The sequence below is a fragment of the Synchiropus splendidus genome, chromosome 15 (assembly GCF_027744825.2).
Source record: "Synchiropus splendidus isolate RoL2022-P1 chromosome 15, RoL_Sspl_1.0, whole genome shotgun sequence".
Lineage (NCBI taxonomy): Eukaryota > Metazoa > Chordata > Actinopteri > Syngnathiformes > Callionymidae > Synchiropus > Synchiropus splendidus.
In genome coordinates, this window is record NC_071348.1 from 13255516 (window position 1) to 13278628 (window position 23113).

Sequence of the window (23113 nt, forward strand, 5' to 3'; positions counted from 1 at the left end):
ACACTGGCAGTGAGGAGATGAGTTCAAGAAATGCTCTCTACAGTTCTAGTCGAGACCATCTAAAGCCAAGACCAAGACCAGTGTGGGGCGAGACCAAGACCAAACGGTTTGTTTGAAATGATGGTGTTTCCGATTCATTTTGAAAGTAAATTCTTTTGCAGAAAGATATAAATATTCTGTTAAGTTTGTAAGTTTGGTTTCACCCCATCAAAGTCTTGGACTTGGGCACAGTCTCAACTTGGTCCAAGGTACAGCGGTCACGACTACAAAGCTAAAACTAGCTAAAAAAATACGACTCTGGTTGCTGTAATGATTGATAAAATCACTTGAGCTGTGTTTATGTACCGTGACATTATCTGAGATTCCTCAGATGACCCAGTTCATCATGAGTGTTTAGCACAAAGTTATGAGTATCACCATCTCCGATATTAGGGTCCAAATTTTGAAAAGTTGTTTTATCTTTCGGTTCTGTTCAAAGGTTGTAGGGCAGTTAGCAAAGGTAGAAAAATGGATTAATGTTATGAACACGACACTTTCTCTCCGAATTGAGTCGACTATTGGTTGGTCAGTTAGATGAAGTTGTTCAAGTGTGGAGCAACTGCAGCTCAGTTTAGGCCTAGAAGCTTTGTTGTCTCTTGTCAGGAGGTTTTGAAAAAAAGACACTGACACTGTTATAAAGGTTTAAGTGAAGCATGTTTGTTTGCCATAAAGTTCCTTGCAAGATGCAGAAGTGCGAGGAGGACAGTTTCTTCACTGGCATCTCGCTGACTCCAGCAACAGCTGATCCACAACAACCTAAATTGGATTAAGACCTAAATGGACTTAGTGGCTGTTTGGACATGAACAAGAGCTCACTGTGGGGAACGAGAGGATAAATGACTCCGAACTCACCAGCAGGTTTTGTCTGAGAGAGAAAACAGCCTCAAGAATGGCTTTCAGAAAAGACACTATCTCAAGTTTAGTAATCCAGAAGACCAAGTTGACTGAAAACTCCAGCTCCTGGCTTAAGATGCCCACATGTCCTTGTGCTTCCTGCTCTCATGTGTTTCACAGACAGACACCCTGATCCAGGGATTAGACTGACGTGTGTCAACAGTCGCGTCTGGACTGACTCACGTCTTCAGGGTCCACAGATGAGGCTGAGATGTTATGAAACAAGCAAAAGATGAGCGAGTCATGGTCCTGTGATCAGTTTACTGATGAAACCAGAGCATTTCTGATTCTATTATTACAGTAACAATTCTTGTGTAATATGTCAGATGGTAGATTATGTCACAAGGGAAAAATATGAAATAAAACTAAAATTTTAATTAAAAGTCTATGACTGTTTGCATTCCTTCGTTTTATTCATTTTTTTTACTTTCCACAAAATGCATTGTTGTTTTAATTTTTTTTAGTATATAAAAAATAGAATTAGAGAATAGAATTAATACAAATAAATACGGCATTATAACTTTTCTCCCTTCGTACAGTTGCAGATTGAATTCTGGACCGTTATTGTGGATGAAAACTGGCGGCTCCAACTCTTATCACATTCCAACAGCAACAACAAAAACATTGCACCACGTCAGTGATACAGTACAGCGACCTACTTTCCAGCATATAAAGATTAAAACAATAAAAGTAATACCATTGGTGCGATTATTGCTGTCTAAGGAAGCATTAAGATGATTAGTTTCAAGAGTATACCATAATAAAACAAATCTTGTATTGAACTGTGAACAAAAGGAGCCAAAACTAGATTTATAAACTCAGCAATGCTGCCTTGTGACCCTCATAAAAAGCATCAGGTGATCATAAAGATAAAAAATATAACTTCACACTCTGCTTGACTGAGTTCGATATAAATACTTCTCAGTGTCTTCCTGCTGCATTCTTTCCTCATGACAACAAATACATGTAGTAACAGCGTACGAGGAAAGCGCAACACGCCCCGCGCCAAACAAAATCTTGTGATGATGTAGAAACCTAATCCTGCCCACAGAAAGTATGCTTCCATGTCTGCCCTGGACAAACAGGTCGTGTGGCTGGACCAGTGGGTGTAGTATCGTGGACACCCCGACTTGTTCTTCGGCTACAGCGTAGGGTGCGACCCGGACCTGGAAAATAGAAAAACAAGGTTCAAAGCTGTGACATGAAAGCGTTGAGGGTTGAAAAGGAGGATGTTGTTGCAATGTTAGTGGAACAGAGAGGGTTTGTTGGAGTCAGCGGGGGATGTGTGTTGAATGAGGCCCAGGCGCCAGCGCCCCTAACATAAACTGCTACTGAGTTACCTTTGACTACCTTGGTTACAACTGAGGGAGGAGAAGCTGGGGAGTAGAGGCATGAAGCTCAGTGGAGTAGGTGGAGACAACTTTTGGGGTGATGTGTGACAGTAGAGTGGCTGCTGGAGTGAAAGAGAAGCACTATAGGACAGTAGTGAGGCCTGCCATGATGAATGGAGACAGTAGGACGGACCAATGATGAAGGACAGGAGATGTTATAAATGCTAGTACCAAGCAAAATAATTTTTATCACTCTTTTATGCAAACCAAAAATGGAATGATTTTTTTTTTTTACAAAGCTCCAAACAGCTTTCCCCAGCCACATATAAACATAAATGGGGAACATGAACAAATCAATAAAATGTAAATAAATAAATAATAATACAATATCATTTAAATGAGCGTAGACATGGAGAAATACCGAGTAGATGTATCTGGTTTTCGGATAATAATTTTATAAGAACTAGGTAAAAAAAAATGTATTGAAATAAAAAATGAAAATTTATTTTTACGGTGCTCCTGTCCGTCCATACAAATCCTATGTTTAAAATAGTACACATGGTTTTTTATTTAAATATAGCAGTATCACTTTTTATGTTAAATGAAATTAATTCCAAGCAACACAATCTAGTGCTGAATAGAAGAAAAGAATTTTGGTTAATCTATTTTAGTGTTTTTATTCTGGTGACACTTCCCTGAGGCTCAAAAACACACGCATGCTAGTTTGCACACACATTTCATTCCCTCGCTTCAATATTTGCCCTCAAACCAGCTTTGGCGCGTCCATTGTCATCACAAATGTTGGAGTCCCAACAAACCGGCGCAGTGAGTATCGTGTGATTATCCAGGCACTCCTTAAACTTCAGACTAAATACTTGTTAACCAGGAACCTCGATCTTCCTGCCCAGTGTTTGTCAGATGTGATGAGAGATGTGATTCTGTGGAAACAGATTAGCGTCCTGCGTGTAAACTCTGCTGCTTCTCAGGTATTTAGATAAGAGTTTGAGACGATTTCCGTGGAAGACTTGGCATCTACAGACAGATCATCAACATACAGCAAACCTCCATTAGCTCCACTTGCACTCTCAAAATAAGTCATCACTTGCTAGCTATTCAGATTCAAGCCATTAAAGCCAGCATGACTAAGCTAAGCCCAAAATGAAGGTCAACTTTCTGAAAGCAAAACTGTATTATTGTTAGTAGTAGCACCCAGTTACACATAGGTGTACCTAGCAATGTAAGCTAACAAGTTTCCGACACGTTTATTACTCATTCCTGGCCACATAAACTATATATTTTGTTTGTTATGTTTAATAAGACTTGTGTTTCCATAATATATGTACAGTCGGTTAAAAAACATTGCAACAAATATTTTTTCATATGGATTTTTAATTACAATTAAACATGCTGCTTGGATATTTTTTTAAGTGAAATAATAAAAAAGAGATACAAAATAAATGCACCAGTTTCATCATAGTGAATATCTTAGCAGAAGGGATTTACAGCATCGTTCTATTGAACTATCAGGTGGGACACCAATGAACTTTACATTGCACCAAAACACAATAATTTCAATTTCACCAAGAATTCCTCATCAAACAACACGTGTCTTCGTGACCTTATCAAAGAGAATGCATAGAAGAAGTGCAGTGTCTGCAGGCAAACATAATAGTGATTCTAAAAAAGAAATCAAGTATAAAAATGGTCTACAAAAGGACATTAAAAATATAACTAAACACTCGGCTAAAATGATCCTATTGAGGAACGTGAACACAGTATTAGTTAGAAATGATTAAAGAGCATTTTGTCACGAGTTAAAAAACAAGACACTTGTATATTTCTGACTGTTTTTTTCCCTTTCACAGCCTGATCAGGAATGATAGAGCGCTCAGTGTTAGGCCCTTCCCTCCTGTCATGGCAGAGCTTTGAAAGAACAAGCAGTTCTGGAGCTCCTGTCTGACCTCTCCATCTTTAAGATCAAGCAAGTAAAACAGTCCTCAACTGTGAAGTGTTCCAGGTACTTCGACAGAGGGGGCCATCAGAAACAAACACATGCTACACAGATGATTTAGGAGCAGGAGCACAGCAGGAGCTCTTGATAAACTTTGGTCAGTGTTCTGGAATACCATTTGAATCAGTGAACCTTTTGAAGGATTCCTCACCCTCTGTGCTGCTGTGTGTTGTGAGCGGGTTGTAGAAAACTAAGGCCACCTAGTGTCCCATTAAGCTCACTGCAATCAATGATTCTTTAAAAAAAAAAAAAGAAATTTTATAAAGAAAGGGCAGCAATATTGAGTGAAGCAAATCCAAACATGGGTGTATAAGTGGAGCTGGTGGAGGTCTGTGCTCTCTGTTTAAACAATGCTGGATATAGTCCAAGATGCCCGACTTGCCTGTCCCATAGAAGAGTCTGGGGACAGCCTGGCTTGGTCACCAGTGCATTACACACATGAGGACAGGCAGCTCAACATGCAGAGGTGGCAAGGTGGGGCAGAAGATGGTGCTGCAATGTTAAGGCAGGAAGGCCCATGTTCGAGTTCTCCCTTAGGTTTTAGAAGATGACTGGTCCAAAAAACATCTGGAGCTGGAAGGTTCTGTCTTCCAGGGTGACAACAGAAACCTGTTTTCAGTTCAACATTATTATTATTGCCATTAATATTATTATTATTATTAATAAAAAAGAGAAGAAATGCTACTGAGAAGACGCTTCCTCCATCCACATGGGCCATGTTGAACACCGGTTACAGACGACAAAACAGTCGTTACATCTCATGTCCTTACAACTCATTATGGAAAACAAGGCAAATGAATAAGCAACTCTTTCTGAACGCTCCTCCATTTCAAATTAAAACGCTTAAAAAAACACAAACAGATGATGACATGTCAAGGAAAACTATGATATTATTATAGTTAATAATGAATATATCATAAGAATAACATTTGTGTAAAAAGTTGGTGTCTTAAGTCATGCTACCATTCAGTCATTAAAACTTGTGATCTGTGTGATGGTTGATACATTATTTTCAACATTTAAGAGGTATTTTTCATAGCGATCCTTTTGTCTGCTTCACAAACAGTGAACACTGCAGCGATACGGAAACTGCCTTGAATTACTCAGGAAGTTTAGCTTCCTTCTATTCACCCTACAGTGGAATGTCATCGCCCACCAGTCTGTGAAACTCATTCTACCAGCCTGGTGCTTCCACAGATCTGCTACTCCGCTGTCCTGTCCTCGGCTGTGCTACATGACCTCCATCAGAGGGTTGAAAGTCGTGATTCAACACGAGCTGGCCTGCAGGTTGCTCTCCGTCAGGATGGAGGTGATGGTCGACGGGTCGAACAGACTGTCGTCGTCCGAACTGAGAGCAGAAGAGTCCAGCGTTGGGCGCATTGACACCTGAGTTTTCCTCCTGCAATACAGCACCCCATGAGTCCAACACACTACCAGCTTCAGTCTGATCAATTATGAAGCAGTCAGATGGTTTTAATGTCGTTTCTGTGATAAATTATTCAGGGAAATAGTGAGGAGAGAAAGGGAAAAAAGGTCATAGATGAATAATATGAATTAGATTAGAGCCTGATAATAAAAAAAAAAACTCAGACTTTTGAGGAAATACATAAATAGCAGAGAATAATAACAGTATTACATAATTCATACATTCCAATAGCTATGTCTTCATTAAACTTAAATAAAAAAAGTTTTTTATTATAATAAAGTAATATATACATATCTACTCTAAAGGCCACACCATAAGTAAAGTCATGTAATTCATTTTAGTTTTCATCCGTTAGGTGACATTCATATCTTACGTTAAGAAAACCTTATAACTGAACATCATTATTATGATGCGATAAATTTGATTCTGATTCTGATCATTGAACGCGCGAACGCAGCGAAAAAACAAAGTAGCGTGCGCCCTCTGCTGGCCATGTTTGTTGAAGCACAACGACGTATTATGACAGACATTGACATATTCCTGGCCGCTGGAGGTGGTTTTCAAATTCAATGTCTCTAATTCTTATATTGCAGATCATCACACTCACTTGAGCTCAGTCTCCAGGGCTGTGACTCGACTCTGCAGAGCTTCTTTGAGCTCCAGCTGCTCCTCCATGTCCCTTTGAGCCTTCCTCCTCAGCGCTTCGATCCTCTCCAGCTCTGTCTCACCCTCATCCACCTGCCTCTTCAGAGCCTTCACTCTCAGAGCGAGCTGTGGGACAGTGATGGGTGCCAAGTTAGCTCGGGTTACTGACGACGTCACATGACGGTGAGCAGTTCACCTGGTCTCTCTGCTCTATGTGGGTTTGTCTTTCCTCATCCAGCAAGATGTTCAGCTCTTTCAATTTTCTCTCTGTACGACGCTGTGAGGCCAACAACGAGTTCTTTTCTCTTCACATGAATGAGAGTGGGTTAATGGTCAGCAGGTGAAGGAACACCACCAGCATGTCCGTACCTCTCCTCACTGCGCAGACTTTCCTCCAGCTCTTGGATTTTGCTCTCCAGCTGTGATACTCCAGTGGAGGAACGAGAGTGCCCCTCCATGTCGGACACCCGACTCCTCAGCTCCTTCAGCTGCAGGACAGAGGCGGAGGAGGTGAAACATACAACAACACAGGATGGAGTTGAGAACGTACCTGTCGCTCCATGGAGCTCTTATCCAGCTCCAGATCCTGTTTGGACGACCTCTCCTGCATGAGCTCAGAGCGCAGCTGATCGATTTGGTCTCGACTTCGGTTCACTCTGTCGGTCATCATCTCCACGCTGCTCTTCTCCTCCTCCAGCTCCAGCACCATCCTCTTCAGCTTGTCCTGGAAAGAATGGCCAGCAAGCATGAAATTTCAGCACATGCTTGATTCTCCTATGCATTTTAATATACTTCATTAAAATGAATTCAATACAGAATTATTTGTCTTATAATTTATCAATTTGTAAAATAGATAAAAGTGATACTTTTGCTTTATAATTTAATGTAGTTACAAAATAGTGTATTTATTTCCTTGTTTATATTTATATTATGATTTGTATTCATTTTTTATTTAACAAATCAATATTTATTTTTATGACTCAAAAAAGAGCATGGCAATTTTTACACACTCACAGACTATATTAAAATATAGTATATTATGTTTACTATAATAACAGGAAGAAAAAGAACAATACATAAATTGACTTTGCAATGGACTAAGCAGCACGTAAAGGTCAAGATGAGACTTCCTAGTCCGATTAAGGATCAATTTCAAACTAAAACAATGTGAAATATTAAGAGTGACGACCATATGATTGCACTGCAACAGATACTTGGCTACTCATACAAATACTGATATAATATCATGCATAAAAAAACTATTTATAACACCCTCTGTGTGCTGCTGGTCCACAGTTGGCTTGAAATGTCTTGGTAAGTCTTATCCATAGAATAGATTGGAATAGCTAGTTTCAACGCAAACAAAACAGACATGTCTCGACATTTAAAGGTCAAAAACACCTCACCAACCGCAATTACAACAGCAGTCATTCCACAATGAAAGTACATGTATCCTGATTAAATCCACCTTGTTTCCAAGATGCCAAAATGGTACCTGATTCAGATGTGCATGATCGCGCAACATTCCATCTCAACCAAACTACTCTGACGTCCACGATCCATTTATAAACAGCCGTAACTAAGCAACACCTCTCAGTGACTATTACAGTATTCAGTTTCTTGGTGTCGTATTTGTTTCCCATCGTATTGAAATGAACATTCAGCCAGTGCTGCAAGCTGCTTTATTTGTGGTGGTTTGGCTGATGAGGCAGCAAGTTCTGCTGCCAGTGAAGAAGGACTCAACTTGATAACAATTCTTGTCACATAACGGAAACATGCACAGTTTCACTAACATCAGTGGAGACAGGAAGAGATGGTGATCGGGACAACGCCCCACTCACGACCCAAATTAAACTTAATTCCATAAGAAGTCTGAATTGGTTGCAGCTCTAGGACTAAACAAGGACACATCAATTCACATTTGACGTCCCTTGACTTTTACTTTTAAATTGTTCTTCAGTTTCTGCGTCCATGTTCAGAGGTGCACACACCAAGCCAACACAGTGACTACCTTTAAATACATCAACTAACTGCTTGCTAGTGGAAGACGTGTATGATGTTAAATGGATCATCATTTATTATCATTTATAATGCTCCACAGTTCTAAAGCAACATCTAATTTTCATAGGTTTTCAATATTATTTTATGTATTTCTACCTTAGTTCCAAATTATTTTAGTGACCATTGTGTGTTTTCCTTTCATTAACCTGGAAGTACCGAAAACGAATTTAGAAGAGACAGCTCAAGTCCCCCAAAATTCAATTTTACCTCCAGGATGCGAATCTCTCTGTTCTTGTCATTCTGGCCGTTTCTCACAGTCTCCATCTCCGCCTCTAGGTGGCGCAAACGGTTGCTGAGCAGCTCCTTGTCAAGCTGGTGGTTGTCTCTCTCCTCACACACCAGCAGAAGCTCCTTCTTGTGTCGTGACATCTATGGACCACCGTGTTAATGTTAGAGACGTATGACAAGCAGACTCACCACTCACTACTATTATAAACACTGTCTCTTCATTTTTAGTTTTTGCTTAGATGAAGCCTTGTCAGACACATAAACACATACTTCTTCCTCCAGTCGCTTTGAATTTAAATGATTCCTGTCCAGTTGTGTCTGGGCCTCACTTCCCAGACGTTGAGCCTCCTGGATCTCTTTGCGTGCCTTGTCTCTTTGCTCCTCCAGGTGAGCCTTGAGAGCCCGCACCTCCTCCTGTGAGGACGCTGAAAGAGATTCATACTGACACGGAGACAGATAAGAACGTTAGAATGCAAAGTGATTTAGAAAATGGCTTCAATGGTCCATTAATGAAGATAAAGTTTACATCTTTGCTGAGTTTGGTCAACGTGTGTTCCTGTTGTTGTTTCAACTCCTCCAATTTCTGGATTTTCAGTCTCAGGTTCTCCCGTTCCTTCTCAGAGTCCTCAAAGCGCAGGGTGAGTTCTCGGTGCTCCTGCTTCAGCTTTGCGTCTTTCCTCTTGAGCTCCTCCAGTTCATTTCTCACCCCTCTCACCTCAGAATGGAGCGCTAGCTCTAACTCAGAGCTCTCTGTAGCGCTGGTCTGCAGCTGAGCCTGGAGGACGTCACAATATTACGGAAGCTCTGCGACGCCAGTATGAATTTGAACCTACCTCTAACCGTGAGAGTTTCTCCTTCAGACGAGCGTTGAGCTCCATCTGCTCCTGCTGGTCATCTTCCAGAGATTTGATGTCCAGCTGTGATCTGCTGAGTCGTGACTTACTGGCGTTTAGTTCTTCCTCAGCCGTGACAAGCTTCTCTTTTAGCTGACTGGCTTCACTGCTCGCGTCACGCAGCTTCAGCTCCAACTCTGAGATGACAGTCGGGTCCGGGAGCTAAGTGCCCGCAAACACAGCAATCATTAAGACATGTTTAAGAACACTGTTAAAATATTGACAAATTATTTGCGATAAACGTCTGATAAGAATAATAATGCAGACAAATGCTCAGAATAAGCAACAGAAAACCACTTTCAAAGCTGAATTCACTGTCACAAAATGCTTCTTTTATTAGTTGCTGCAGGCACTGTGACTGGGGTGCTGTGTTTGTTCAGTTGAACTGAAGACAGCACGGTGGCGACTGAGATCGATGCCTCCCCGTATGTCTATATCTGGGACGTGGAGATGCTAGATAGATAGGCAATTAAATTAACCATAGCATTTTACAGCTCAAAAATTGAGTAAAACAATATGATAATCTTGGCTGCCATAAGATAAAAATAGATAACTAGAACTCATTTAACTACATCATGGACTCTAGGGTCAAACTTACCTTTTTGTTTTTATCCTGAGCCTTGGCAAAGTCGTCCTTCATCCTCTGTAACTGTTCCTTTAACCTGTCAATCTCATACTTCAGCTCCGCCTCCTGGTTCTGATGAGCTTTCTTTAAGGCAATGATTTCCATGACCTTTTTGTCGAACTCTGTCCTCTGCTTTTCCAAATCCGACCGAGTCTTCTGCAGATCCGCTGAGGACCGTTGGAGTTCCTTGACATTTAATGAAGCTTTATGAATACAAATCTGTGCCGTGAAATGAATCGGTCGGTGCCAAAGGTTTTACCTGGTTGACAGTCTGGGAGATACTTGGATCTGGAATCTGTTGTTTCATTGAGCTCATTTTCTCCCTCATCTCCTTGAGCTCCTCTTCAGACTCCTCTTTCTCCAGACGAGTTTGCAGGAGTCTAAATATGACAGAGGGAAATTTAAAAGCGAGCAGCCCTTCATTATAGAGGAAAATTATTAACTGAGCCATAATATAAAAGCATAGACTGGATTCCTCAAGCAGTAGTTAAGAGACCAACCACTAAATATAAAACGTAAATACTCAACTACTCAACTACTGATGGCTGCCTGGGTGAACAATGTTGTTCAAAAACAACTTTGCAAAACTCCCAGAGCACAGAGATGTAGCAGCACGAGTCTGATAATGGAGAACTGCAGAGCAGTCCGGGTCTCTGTGTGTGTTTGGATTCTTCATAAATGACACGCTTTAAATGAGTATGTTGGATTCCAAGGTTTCAGTGATGGTCTCAGCTGTGCATCCGTCATTCTGAGGGGAAACTTAGAGTTGGAGGAGAGATGATGATTGTACTAAAGTCAATTAATATTACCAGACTATTCATTGATCATTTAGACATTGGGCTCTGTATATAACTGAGAAATCTATGGCGCGCTCAACCGCCTGTAATCTTTGTCACTTTCTTCAACTTGTTTTGAGCGTGACCCGAGTAAATGAATACTGTCAATACAGTATGCATTGGGTTTCCACAATTTTCTTGAAGCATAAGCATGTAAAAACACTCTGACATTTACTTTTGGCTGTGAAACGCATGCTACTCCACATTCTGTTATGGCCGTGACAGAGGTCATTCATAACATTGTGCTTGCAAAACTCTCGGGTGACGCATTCCTTGAGACTCGAATCAGACTTAGCAACCATGATCAAAGTCTGCAGCGAGAAAAGCCTCTAATAGTGGTTCTAAGATGAGAACATGAACATCTTAATTATGTACACCAAAATTTCCCAAACTCACTCTTGCTTCGTTTTCCGTAACTCGTCTCTGGTGGAGTGGAACTGCTCCATCCAGTGGCTGCTTTCATCTCTACAATCCTCCAGCTGCTGCTGCAGAGTACGCACTGACGCGTTGACCCGCAGACGCTCGGCCTCGATCCCAGCATGAGACTGGAAAAGAAGAAAAGTAGTGTCAATCACTGGTGACACCCGACTATGATGGCCTCGGCCTGCTAGCCACAGCTTCTGTGAGGGTACCATCTGCAGGGTCTGTGACTCTTGAACGTGTTGTCCTTAGCATACGCAATACTTAATCATACATATGACCTTTACCACAGGTACTAAAGATGTCTTGTTTTCTCTCTCCTGAAGTAAGGTATGTCAAGGTGTGGCGTATCTTCCGCGAAGGTTAATGAGTTGGCTAGCTTTATATTTCTGGAACACAGACAACTGTGGGGCTATTTGTCGACAAAGAACATCCAGTTAACAGGCTGCTGAAGGTGCAATGCAAATATTGTCACTGCGAGATCCAAAAAGGTGTGTGGAGAACAGCTGGTTCAGCAGAACCGGTCTGATGATCATGAACTAGGTAACCTATTTAAACCCTGGCGTAAAAATACCTGGGACACCTGCTCCATGCTGCCGCGGAGCTTTTCCATGTCTACTCTGTACTGCTCCCTCAGCACCTCTAGCTCTTTGTCATGCGAGGCCACCTCCTCTTTCAGAGCTCCTTTTAGAGCTGTCAGCTCCCGTTCTCTCTGTCTCAGCGTCTCCTCCTGCTTCTGTTTCAGTTGGCACACCTCCATCAGGTGTGTCTGCAGTGACATCAGGTCCTACAAAAAGCCCAAAACTTCAGTTAGCATGACAAGTGCACACATGCCCGGCAATTACACAATCTTGTTTTTAATACTCCACACATGAGGTGAAGTAATTTATGTAGATTTGCAAGAGGGTACTTGCTGTACCGTTTTACTGCCACTCTCCCTCCTGAGTTCCTCCTGAAGCTCTGCCAGCTGGTCCTCCAACTGCCTGACCCGCACCTCTGCATTCTCCCGGTCCATTCGCAGCTGAGTCAAACTGCAGAACAACACCAACTAATGAGCATTCAGATTCAGGACACTGCAACAGAAAACCTTATGAATAAGTAACAGCGTCTGCGTGTGTCTTTTCATTTGAATCTAAAAGCCATTCCTTTCACTCTTGGACTGTGAATGCGTGCGTGTCCTCACTCAGATTGCGTTTCATTTAATTCTTTCTTCTTCCGGTCCAGAATTTCCTGGAGCTGCACGTTCTCGTCCAGGCTGGACTCCAGCTCAGCTTTCAGAATAGGATCCGAACCACCGCCAGAAGCCTGCACACAAGCAGCGCATGATTAATAAATGAGAAACAGGAGATATTAGCGAGCTCTGGCAGCATTAATAATGAGCTCATCGTTTACAAGATGATCAATGTGCATGAATGATTCATTCACCACTGAGCCGTTATGGACGATACATTGAGTAAAACCAGAAATAACAAGACAATATTGAAGTAAGATTAGTATGTGTGTGAACCTTTGACCAGACTAGAGGGATTTAAGGATTAATTTAAGGATTATTCCAACGCACACTCTTTCGAAGCCCCCTCCTCCCGTCAGGTAAGATTAGCCAAAAACACTCAAAAACACTTGGGACAGTAGCCTCTCATGGTCAAATGCAAATTCCTCTTCTTGGTAGGGACCACTCTAATTTGAAGGGGCTATGGCAGAGTGTTTTTACTCCTTGCACTGTTGGATCGGTGCCAATGCTAACTGGTTTTAAACGACAAAGTGCACTTCATCTCAAGAGTCATCTCACTTGAAACTTGTTTTTAGCTGCAGGAATGAGGCCCATGGCTGGGTTTTGTCTTTGTTGAAAAAACAGCCTTCAAAAAGTTGATGTTTACTGCATCAAATAAGACACCAATGTGGTACTGCAGCAACAATACTGGCATTTAACTGTGCAGTTAATAATGATTTCATAGCATTTCTATGTCTGATCACACTGCTTTGACATTGGCATCTGATGTTTGAGTGGCAACAGGAAGGGGTGTCTCTGACCTTGAGCCAAAACATTGACTGTATTTCCTTAAACTTGACCGTGACACACGTTGGGCGCATTTATGAGTGACCCTTTTGACATATCTGCGTGCAACAGTTAGTATGAAGCTCTATTGGTGTGTGTGTTTTTGCAAGTGTTTGTGTGTATACCTGGCTTATCCTTACTTGGGGGACCAGTTCTGGACAAAACTGTGGGGACCTGATGCCTTTGTGGGGACCAGACGCCACAAATCCAAGCCTCAATTGAGGATTAAGACGCCAAAAATAACTAGGTCATTATAATCAGGTTAAAAAGTTTGATTAATGTTAGCCATTTGTTTGGGCTGTTAGGTATAGGATGAGAGGTTGGGAAAAGCATTATGGCAATGAGCGGTCCCCACAGTGATAGAGGGTTAGGTTAGGGTTAGTTAAGGTGTGCTATGGGTATTAGGACAAACTACATCATGATGATCTTACTTCTGAACAAATCTAGAGTGCTTCCATGTCTTTTAGTCGACTTACCCTCCTCTCATTTTGCAGCGCCACCTGAAGCTCTGACACCTTTCGTTCCAGTTCCCTCTTCTCACGCAGCCATCCCGCTGTGCTGTCTTCTTTCTGCTGGTTGACACAAGCGATACACACGCATGTTAAGAAAGCAATATTGAGGGAACTTAATGTAGAAAACTTTAGATACCTTGAGTTTCTGAATCCTCTGAATGATAACTTTAACTCTGTGCTTGATGACGGCGTCACTCTCGCTGTTCCTGAGTGGAAGAAGACAGAGACATTAATCGCAGGAAGGACACCATTTGGTAAAAAAGACAGTTTCCACACCCTTCTCTGAGGACACTGTATATTGTCTGGATCATCTGCTCCTCCTCGCTGCTCATTTCTCCAGTCGGCCCCTGGTCCAGCAAAAGGTCAGGTGTCACCTTGAGACATAGATCAGAAACTACTCTTGCAATGTGGACAGCAGACTATATAAAAAGCTGTTGCTTCTGTCTTACTTTAGCTTCCGTGGTCTCCACAGCAGCGTACCTTCCGGGAGAGTTAATGGAGTGACTGGAAACACTGTGCTGGCTGCGACCCAGGCTGCTGTGAGTGGAGGACGGGGGCGATGTGTAGCGGTGGGGAGAGGGTGATGTTGACTCAAGGTTACCTGGAGAGGGCTCTCTTGGCTGACTCCCACCATCAAACCTGTTAATCAGTCTGTTCACTGGGGTCTGTCTCTGAGGCGGGTGAAGGTCACTCAAGGACTCATAGCTCCTTGCTGATGCAAGTGACCCGTTAGGCCGGTAGGACCCATCCCAGACATTCCTAGCACCTCTGTCCTCTCGTACACCGATCCCTCCATCCAGGTTTCCATAGCTGCCAGACTTCCCATCCCCTGGTGGCCTAGATAGTTGGAACTCCTCGTCCCCCGCTTCCCCTTCATGATCTAGTAATGACCCATGAGAGTGAGCCCGACGCAGCGTCCCTCCCTGTGCTACTCCATAATCAATCCCCTGAGTTCCAGGTTCAGCCTTTTCCCTCCTTCGAGGAAGGCTGTTATAGCCAGGTGGGTTGTGAGTCCTCAGTTGGACCCCGTAAGAGTCTCCCTTCTGGCCATCTTTCAAAACCACATACGGCTGACCAGCAATACCCTGCACTCGAACAGCCACACCATACTTTGAGCTACTGTGGGTCTTGGGTTTGGGCTTAGTCTTGGGCTGGGACCAAGGTCTGGCCCCGCTAGTGTCTGAGAGATCGTTGATGAAGCGGATCTGGACGCCATGGTCGACTGGTGTCTTCTGGCCCGAGGACGGTGCAGCCATGCTACCAAGAGGGGAGGAAGAGAGAGACAGAAGGATCATGACAAAGCGCTGAAAAAGAATGCTTGTCACTTATTAATCCTAAGGGATAAATAAATGAGAAGCATTTTGTTTTCATAATAATGATGATGATGATAACAATACCTGGAGTTCAGGTACCACAATAGATGAACAATTAATAAAAAAAATTAAGCAAAATGAAACAAGATAATGAGGTAGAAGAATAACGGCAGTGTGGCAACCTAGATATTTTGAAAATGTTGTAGTACCTAGTCCACTGTAACTAAGCAAACAACAATGGTATGAACAGCCTGCTAGGATCCAAGATTCAGCAAGTTATTGGTAAACAGTTACGTTGAAGTTCTTGTTTGATGCTGCTGCTTAAGATTTCAATTTAGAGCAACATATGTTACCATTGTTGTGCAACAATTGTTTTTTTTTTTTCCTCCTGCAGGGACGCAGTGAAGGCAGGCAGCTGTCATTGTCAAGGTGGCCTCACAATTAAGCGCTGTGGTACCTGTTTAAATATATAATAGCTGTCTGTATGGGTGTGATGCTGTATTGCAGGGGTATTACATAATATCACGTGTGAAATAAATATAGTGAATTGTTCTCCTCTAAGCCACGACTGAGGGACTGATGACCCAGTAAAACCTTAGTAGTCGTCTTCTTCATCCAATAAAGCCACTGCAACAAAGTTTATTCGCCAAACACATGTATTGTGGCTTTCCAGGTAAACAAAATGACTTGATAATCCTATTCATATCGGTCAACAAGCGTTGAAGCCTCGATTACCTGCTCATGAGGTAGTTTAAGAGCCCTCCTGTAAGATAAGCCAAGTGCCACACAGTACAGTTTTAAGGTACTACAAAAGCAAACTAACAATGTGATAACTTTGTCTTTCATTGAACTGTTGACATATTAACACAACATCTTTGGTACCACTTGCGCAACTTTGGGTTTGACACTGGTGATCTCGAAAATAGTTCTCAACTGGTTGCTGAACAACACCCTTTAATATAGTGATAGAAAAAAAAAGACTGACAGTTTGTCACTGAGAATCCAAGAGATTTCTAAGCTCTTAAGAAGCTCTGATAAATCACAATTCTGCTGACATAAGCAGTTAAAACAAAGGTTTCCGCACATTCAAGGCCCATAAGTGCTTGTACGGACTTTGTTCCCAGTGCACTCCATTAGTCATTAACCTGAAAGCACACACCCTGGTATCACTTTCACCTTGTCAGTACGGAGTAGGTCGCTCCCAAGTTTTGGAACTTTCCCAGCGTGACAGACAACTAATTCACTTCTTTACACAATAAGATCGGACTCCAGTTAAAACTAGCACTGCTGGCATTCATCAGCCTGATTTGTCTTTCTTGGGATTGTAATGTAACATTTCATGGCTTTGCTAATTCACCAGGCAGACAATCACGAAAATGGATCACTCAACACCTGCAGATAAACAAAGTAGCAAGCCTGTCTGACTCATCACACCTTCACTCAGTACAAACGCATTAAAGTGACTCATGACGCCATGCCAGCACTCCCTCGTGACCTCCCAGGTTTTATACTTTTCACTTCCTCTCCACGGAGTCCCAAGGTGGGAGACAGAAAATGGGTTGAGAGAAAGAAAGGGAGGGTGGAGTGACAGAGAGACAGAGAGAGAAAGGAGAGAAGAACACTCTGGTATCTGCTCTTATCACTGCTTCAAAAGTCAAGCAGTTTCTGTGTACTATTCCACAAAACAAGCAAATGATTCAGAAAAAGTGCAGATCAAATATTTAAACAGTGAAATGTCTTCTGTATGTTTTTCACAGGCTTTCAGTACGTCTCAATCATTCTAAGACAAAATGTATAAATTACTTCTAGTTTTTATAAGTATATTTTTGTCATGCTGGAAAATATTGTGCAACATTCACGCTATTTAATTTGATCCACGCATATGTGGTAACCAGAATTAAATGACTTTTACTGTTTTAGGTGTGATAAATGTTCTCTACCGATTTACAGCAGAGGTCAAAGTGTCTCAGCGGAAGAGAGTTCCAAAGTGTGACAATAGAAGAGTGCTTATGTTGTGAATCATCAGATGTCCTCGTTGATTTCTCTCCCTCCATTGGAAACCACACAGGAGACACAGAGTCACAACACATTTGTGCATTTCAGCATGAAGTCTGCACTGTCTTCAAGGCAAGGTCGAACAAACACCACACACACTAAAACTTGCCTCACACGACTAAAGACCATTGACAAATTGCAAACCTCAGCTATGTACATATGTTGACTCCGTGGGACAAGAGATATTGTTTTTGCTTAAAAAAAAACAAAAAAAAACTCCATCCACCTCATTTCATTTACAAAGAAAAGTGGTGCCAGCAACGGAGGGACTTGGGTGAGGGGGAACACATCCTATTGTCCAGCTGATGTGGGGCGTAAAATGAGGGCGGCAATTCTGAGAATGTCAAAACTACCCCCTGCTCTTTTGTTTCCCCCCCAATTATATCAGGCATAATTATTCACACATTTGGTCCCAATCATCAGAGCACAACTCAAAAAGGTTATTCAATTCAGAAATCCAGTTTCTGTTACACAGGTTGTCAAGTATTATCTACTGTATGAGAAAAGTGATTTCTCTTTTGACGCCTTGCTAGCTATACATTTATGATGTATATTATCCAAAGAAGCAGGGGCCAAATTCTGCCGTGGATCACCATGCTATCTTACAAGTGAGACACACAAAATGAAATGTGTTACAAACTGCATTTCAGGTGAACATTTTTCACGACACACATAAATGCAAGAGTCTTCACTAAATCCTAGTTATGAACTGAAAACAAAAGTTACTATTAAACCACCTCAAGCCTGTAACTGGAAATATAATAGCCAAACAACAAGTGAAATCATAATGTAATTTCTTAAATTCTATGTGAGCTTAAAAATTATTTATGTCAGAAACGAGTGTAAACTGAAGTTTAAATGTTTAAGATGACAAAAATATAACAACTTTCATACTTACTTATTAGCTATACAATACTGAACAGGTGCCAATTCAGTATTGTATAGCTCCTGCATGGTCTCTTCAATGCCCAAGAGAGTTGGTTGGATAGTGGCACAAGGCTCCAAGTCACAAGGAATACAACCCTCCTCTATGTCAATGAGGATTCAAACAGTCTGCCATTGTTATCCTTCACTCTTGGAACCATTAATACTGTATCACTTGTGACAGTAATTTGCAGAACAGGCAGTAAATTCATTTACTTCCTATGCTAAAATAAATTCAATCTTTAAACCAGAAATTTTAGCACCAAGAAGACAGTGCTGCTATAAAAAGGTCATCGACCAGAATAGGGATGCAAACCTGGCTTGAGTACTCGTACTCATAGAATGACCACCAATACCACTTTACAGCAGCACACAGTTTTTGAATGTCAGTTTATAGTTATAGTGTTAGTACTCCAGTAAAACTTGTAACCGTCACCCATGTACAAGAAAAACATACTGAGAAATGTTGTTCAAATAACGATATATATGGGAAAAAAAACGTAATGCCATAAGTATTTGGTATTGGTGAGTACCTACAGGGGTTTGACAAAAATAATGGAAACACCTTAAAGCTTTAAGGCGTTTCCATTATTTTGTCCAACCCCTGTAGGTACTCGTACACCACTTGATTTGGAAAAAAATAGTATCAGTGCATCCCAATCCAAGACCATTGAAATATTTCCCAAATCCAGACAAATATTGCGTTCATTGCTGTGTTTGGCCAAAACTGACTGGGACAACTGGCTACTCCTTCAGAGGGAGCTATAAACATTTACAAGACACACTCTATTAACAGTTCAACAGTCCCTGACAAATGACACCCGCTCTCATCAAATTTAGGTAAATAGGTTTCGTACAAACACAGAAACAAAACAAAGCTATTTGCTCACTGTAATTATAAACTCTCTTCATTTCCGGTCTCCAAATTGAAAACAATTTAGTTTATCATTTCCACATTACACACGTTAAATGTGCAGGAAGAGGAAGGAAGGACAGAGGAAAAATGATATTACACCACATGCTTGCTGCCAGTCATGTAAGAGAGAGTTCACGCTGATGAAACTCTCTGTCTTGTACTTTCAATTGAATCCTTGCACAGCAAATTGAATTGGAGCAGCTGTTAAAGTCCAAGATGGAATGGGAAATGCAATTAGGAGATTAGAGTGAGTGTGGGAATGAAGAGTGAAGAGTCTGTTTGGAGTCAAGGAAGTGCCACGGCAGAGATCTGACCATCTCTGGCTCGGATTAGGACTGATATGGCAGGAGACAACCGCTGAGATTGAAGATTAATTGAATAAAATCCTTGGCATCAGACTTGAGCTGTTGACTTGAATGTAGTTAGCTTTGGGGCTGTGATGCATGTTAGCCATTGTTATGAGATTCCTCCCTCCTTCATATGACACAAGCAGATTCTGGTCTCAATATCTACTTTGGAACGAAGGTTCTCAATAAGCATGAGTAAATAAATCTCAACTCAATATTTTTCATATTTGTTAATTAGATTTACTATATTAACTATTTTTTAAAAATATGTTTAAAGCACATTTTACCTCCCTCCTGGATTTGCAACAAAAACCTCGACCAGATGACCAGGTGGCATCATTGTTGCCCACACCACCTTAAAACTGCACAAGTCCACTATGGTTTGAAAACAAGTGACACAAAGAACTTTTGGGAAACTTTTTTTGTTGTATATTGACAACTAATTTTTGCATATAATCAAATAAACTCTCCAGATTCCGTCAGACCTATTTCTCAAACTGCCTCAATTGCAACTGACTTTATTTGGTTTATTTTCCTATTTGTCTCCAACTTCCCAGTATAATTTAAATATTTGATTGTTTTGACTGCAGTGTTTATTAATATTGTTGTATTGCAATATAAAACAATTTAGTTAAATCAGCAACATTAATGATGAATAAAAGTCGGATTGATAACTTTTTTCATACAAAAAACATACAATGATGTACTAATACTGAAAACTAAAAAAATGTGTTGATCATTTGTATTCTAATATTAATAAACGTGCAAATATGAGATCACGATATTACGTTGCGCTCGGCGCTTGGAGTTGATTGTACAATGGAAATGATACGCAAGCATATGTTTAGATTTAAGTTGATTTGATGACTGCTAAAAGGCAACAGCTTTTGGACTGCAGCGACCATGAAAGTTGTGAAACTAGACATGATATATTTTGGGGCCAGTGAGTAGTTATTTTGAAAGCCTACAGCTAATGACAGCTTTGCTACTTAAAGTAACTATAACTCTCTCAAACATTTTCGCCTGAGCAACAGGTGAGTTTCGTAGGTGTGGCAAGGGAAACAGACGTGGAGGTTAAAGTAACTGGAACACAATGCTTTGTCAACCTCAAACCCTCAGTTCAAGAGAAGAAGTACGCTCCAAGTCCTCGGGGTATTCCTTCTCCTTATTACATTCTTGACATAGAGGCTCTTCTACTCTCCAGTGGACCACATCGCTAACTCCCCACCCTTCAGTGCCCAAACAAGCAAGCATTTATTCTTATTTACTGATACAAAGAGGTTCATTTTCATGACAAAAGGCAACTTCAGTGTTTCCAAATAGTGCACAAATGACACCATAGAGGCACATGCATGTACACTCCCCCATGTCCTACATTCCAGAGCACTTCTTTCTCTCTCAGTGTGGACCAGATTTATGAGATTTTATCTGCACACTTGACTCTATCAACAGCTTGTACCTGTAAATGTTGGACTTTATCACTATGTCCCCAATCAAGAATGGAAACTATGCTGATATGGAGTGTCAACAGAGTCAGGGAGCAGAATCACAGCCATAATTATAGATTTCATGTCCAAATTCAGGAGTCTGTCCATAATTATAATCTCTACTTCTTGCTGGATCAGCAGTGTTTTTTGTCGTCGCTTGAGCAGGAAGACTTGGAAAGAAATATTTTACATTTTAGTTTCCTTATCAAATAGTCGCGTGTGTGTGTGTAAAAGAGACAACAAAAAAAAAGACTTCTCAAGTTGGATAAGGGGCGTTCAGTTCACTACACAGCTGAAATTAAGTTGTGTTTCAGGCCATGTTTTCCTGCTACGTTCTTCGTTGAGACATATACATAATAAAAATGGCCAAAGTCCGAAGGAATGTTCAAAATAAAATTCCTCTGTTACCATCGGTCTTCACTCAGTGCGTACTCCACTAACGACTCTTTAAACAACCACTGCGTACAAAGTTCGCTATACGAAGCAAACATAGGCAGAGAACATGGCAAAACCAAAACAATAGAGTAAAAGTGTAATGAATATGATATTAAATTTTGTCTCAAAGTAACACAACGACCACAAAGAGTGACAGCTCGCTGTCTGATCTTAGCCAAGACGCACAACATTACTTACCTCACACTTCTTCGCGCTTCGTTTTCGCTCGCTTCCCGACGACTTTATCTTAGGCAAGTAGACAAATATCCATTAAAAGTCCAAAATTCGTTGAAAGAGAAGCTATTCGCACTTGAATTTTCGTAGCAACAAGTTCATCTCTGCGGCGTCTGCAACCTGTTACCTCCGACTTGGATGTTATGGCCCCGCCCCGACTCGCCAAATAAACCAAACTCATTGGCCCGTAAATGTGACGTTTCCACAAGCGTTGCCAGAAAATTGCGTTTCTATTGGTCAAATTATGCTGTCATTCAAAACTTTATCGACTCCCAGTATGACGCTTCGGGAAGAACAAAATGCACAATTTTAAACTCGAATAAGTTTCCCATTTCATGATTAAGGACCGAATGAGCTTTATAAAGAAATTAATGAATGGCTGCCGAGCACATGTGTAAGTGTAGATTCCAAATAAGTGTGGATTCAAGCCAGATGTCCGTTTGATTTGAACTCACCTTGATGGCAAGGATCAGAATCAGGACCTTAATGTTACAGTAGTTTCGATCAACTAGCAGATTGAATGGTTCCTTCAAATGCCGGGCGGTCACTGGAGTCACTGACTGGACTCTTGAATGATGTGATAATAAACTGAAGCGCAGATGATGAGTTCAAAAACAAACTAGGCAGTCGTTTTATGAGTATTATTTTGCTGTTTGACAGTTGTGTCATGGGATTCGGGATGGTAGTCCATACGATTTATTTTTGCATAACAACTTCCCTTGTGGTGAAACTATTGCTCGTGAGGTCAAAGTGCACTTTTTTGCTTCCAAGGTTTATTTTGACTGATATATAACTCACCAGCAGATGGTGCAATTCTATACTTTGGCTCATACGGTTACACTGCGCCAGAAAACTTGGAGCCATATGAGCGTTCTATTATCTGCTAAATTGAATGACTTTTATATTAATTATTATTATTATTATTGGCAAGTCGTTGACATGTTTGAACGTCTTGATTTGATTGAATCTTCATTTTTAGAGCAGAATCAATTTGTGTTAAAAGTTTTAACATTTTCTATTTAGTCATTTCGTTGTCTTTTGATTATTATTTTTTAATCACATTATCTACAAAGACAGCTTAAACTAGCTCCTGATGAGGAGGAGCAGAGAAGAAGGGGGAAGTTATATCAACCGTATGCTAGAACCAGTCTGAGACAAACGTATAATGCAATAGAAGGAGGGAAAATGTGGACTTCAATGACAAAGCAAATGACAAAATTTACACAATATGAAAATTTACAAGAAAATGTATTTGAACCAGAGCTGCTAAATCACTTAAGAAAAGATTGAAGAAAATTGGCAAATTGGGATTCAAACAAGTGTAAGTAAAAGTAATTGTTAATTATCAAATTCGCAAATTAATTAATAAAATAATACCTAAAATATATTTGTTATAATATATTGATTAAAATATGTTACAGAATA

The 23113-nt window shown here is 40.9% G+C and overlaps 1 protein-coding gene across 3 annotated transcripts; it reads right to left on the reverse strand.

Annotated features, from left to right (window-relative positions):
• Positions 1 to 2692: 2692 nt before the first annotated feature.
• LOC128772138 (cingulin) lies at positions 2693 to 22393 on the reverse strand. Of its 3 annotated transcripts, none has more exons than XM_053888243.1 (20): positions 21653 to 22393; positions 14427 to 15234; positions 14254 to 14324; positions 14114 to 14183; positions 13942 to 14037; positions 12593 to 12714; positions 12329 to 12440; positions 11984 to 12196; positions 11386 to 11534; positions 10413 to 10533; positions 10127 to 10339; positions 9469 to 9690; positions 9162 to 9410; positions 8906 to 9076; positions 8615 to 8776; positions 6897 to 7070; positions 6716 to 6834; positions 6543 to 6651; positions 6309 to 6472; positions 2693 to 5674 (listed from the first exon to the last, which is right to left on the reverse strand). In XM_053888243.1, exons 2-20 carry the CDS (start codon positions 15231 to 15233, stop codon positions 5542 to 5544), a joined length of 3477 nt encoding a protein of 1158 aa, XP_053744218.1. In that variant the 5' UTR covers position 15234; positions 21653 to 22393; the 3' UTR covers positions 2693 to 5541. The 3 variants fall into 3 exon arrangements, with proteins under 3 accessions (XP_053744218.1, XP_053744217.1, XP_053744216.1); XM_053888242.1 differs by having other exon boundaries at positions 13942 to 14034; positions 14254 to 14351; XM_053888241.1 differs by having other exon boundaries at positions 14254 to 14351; positions 21653 to 22392.
• Between the last annotated feature and the right edge of the window lie 720 nt (positions 22394 to 23113).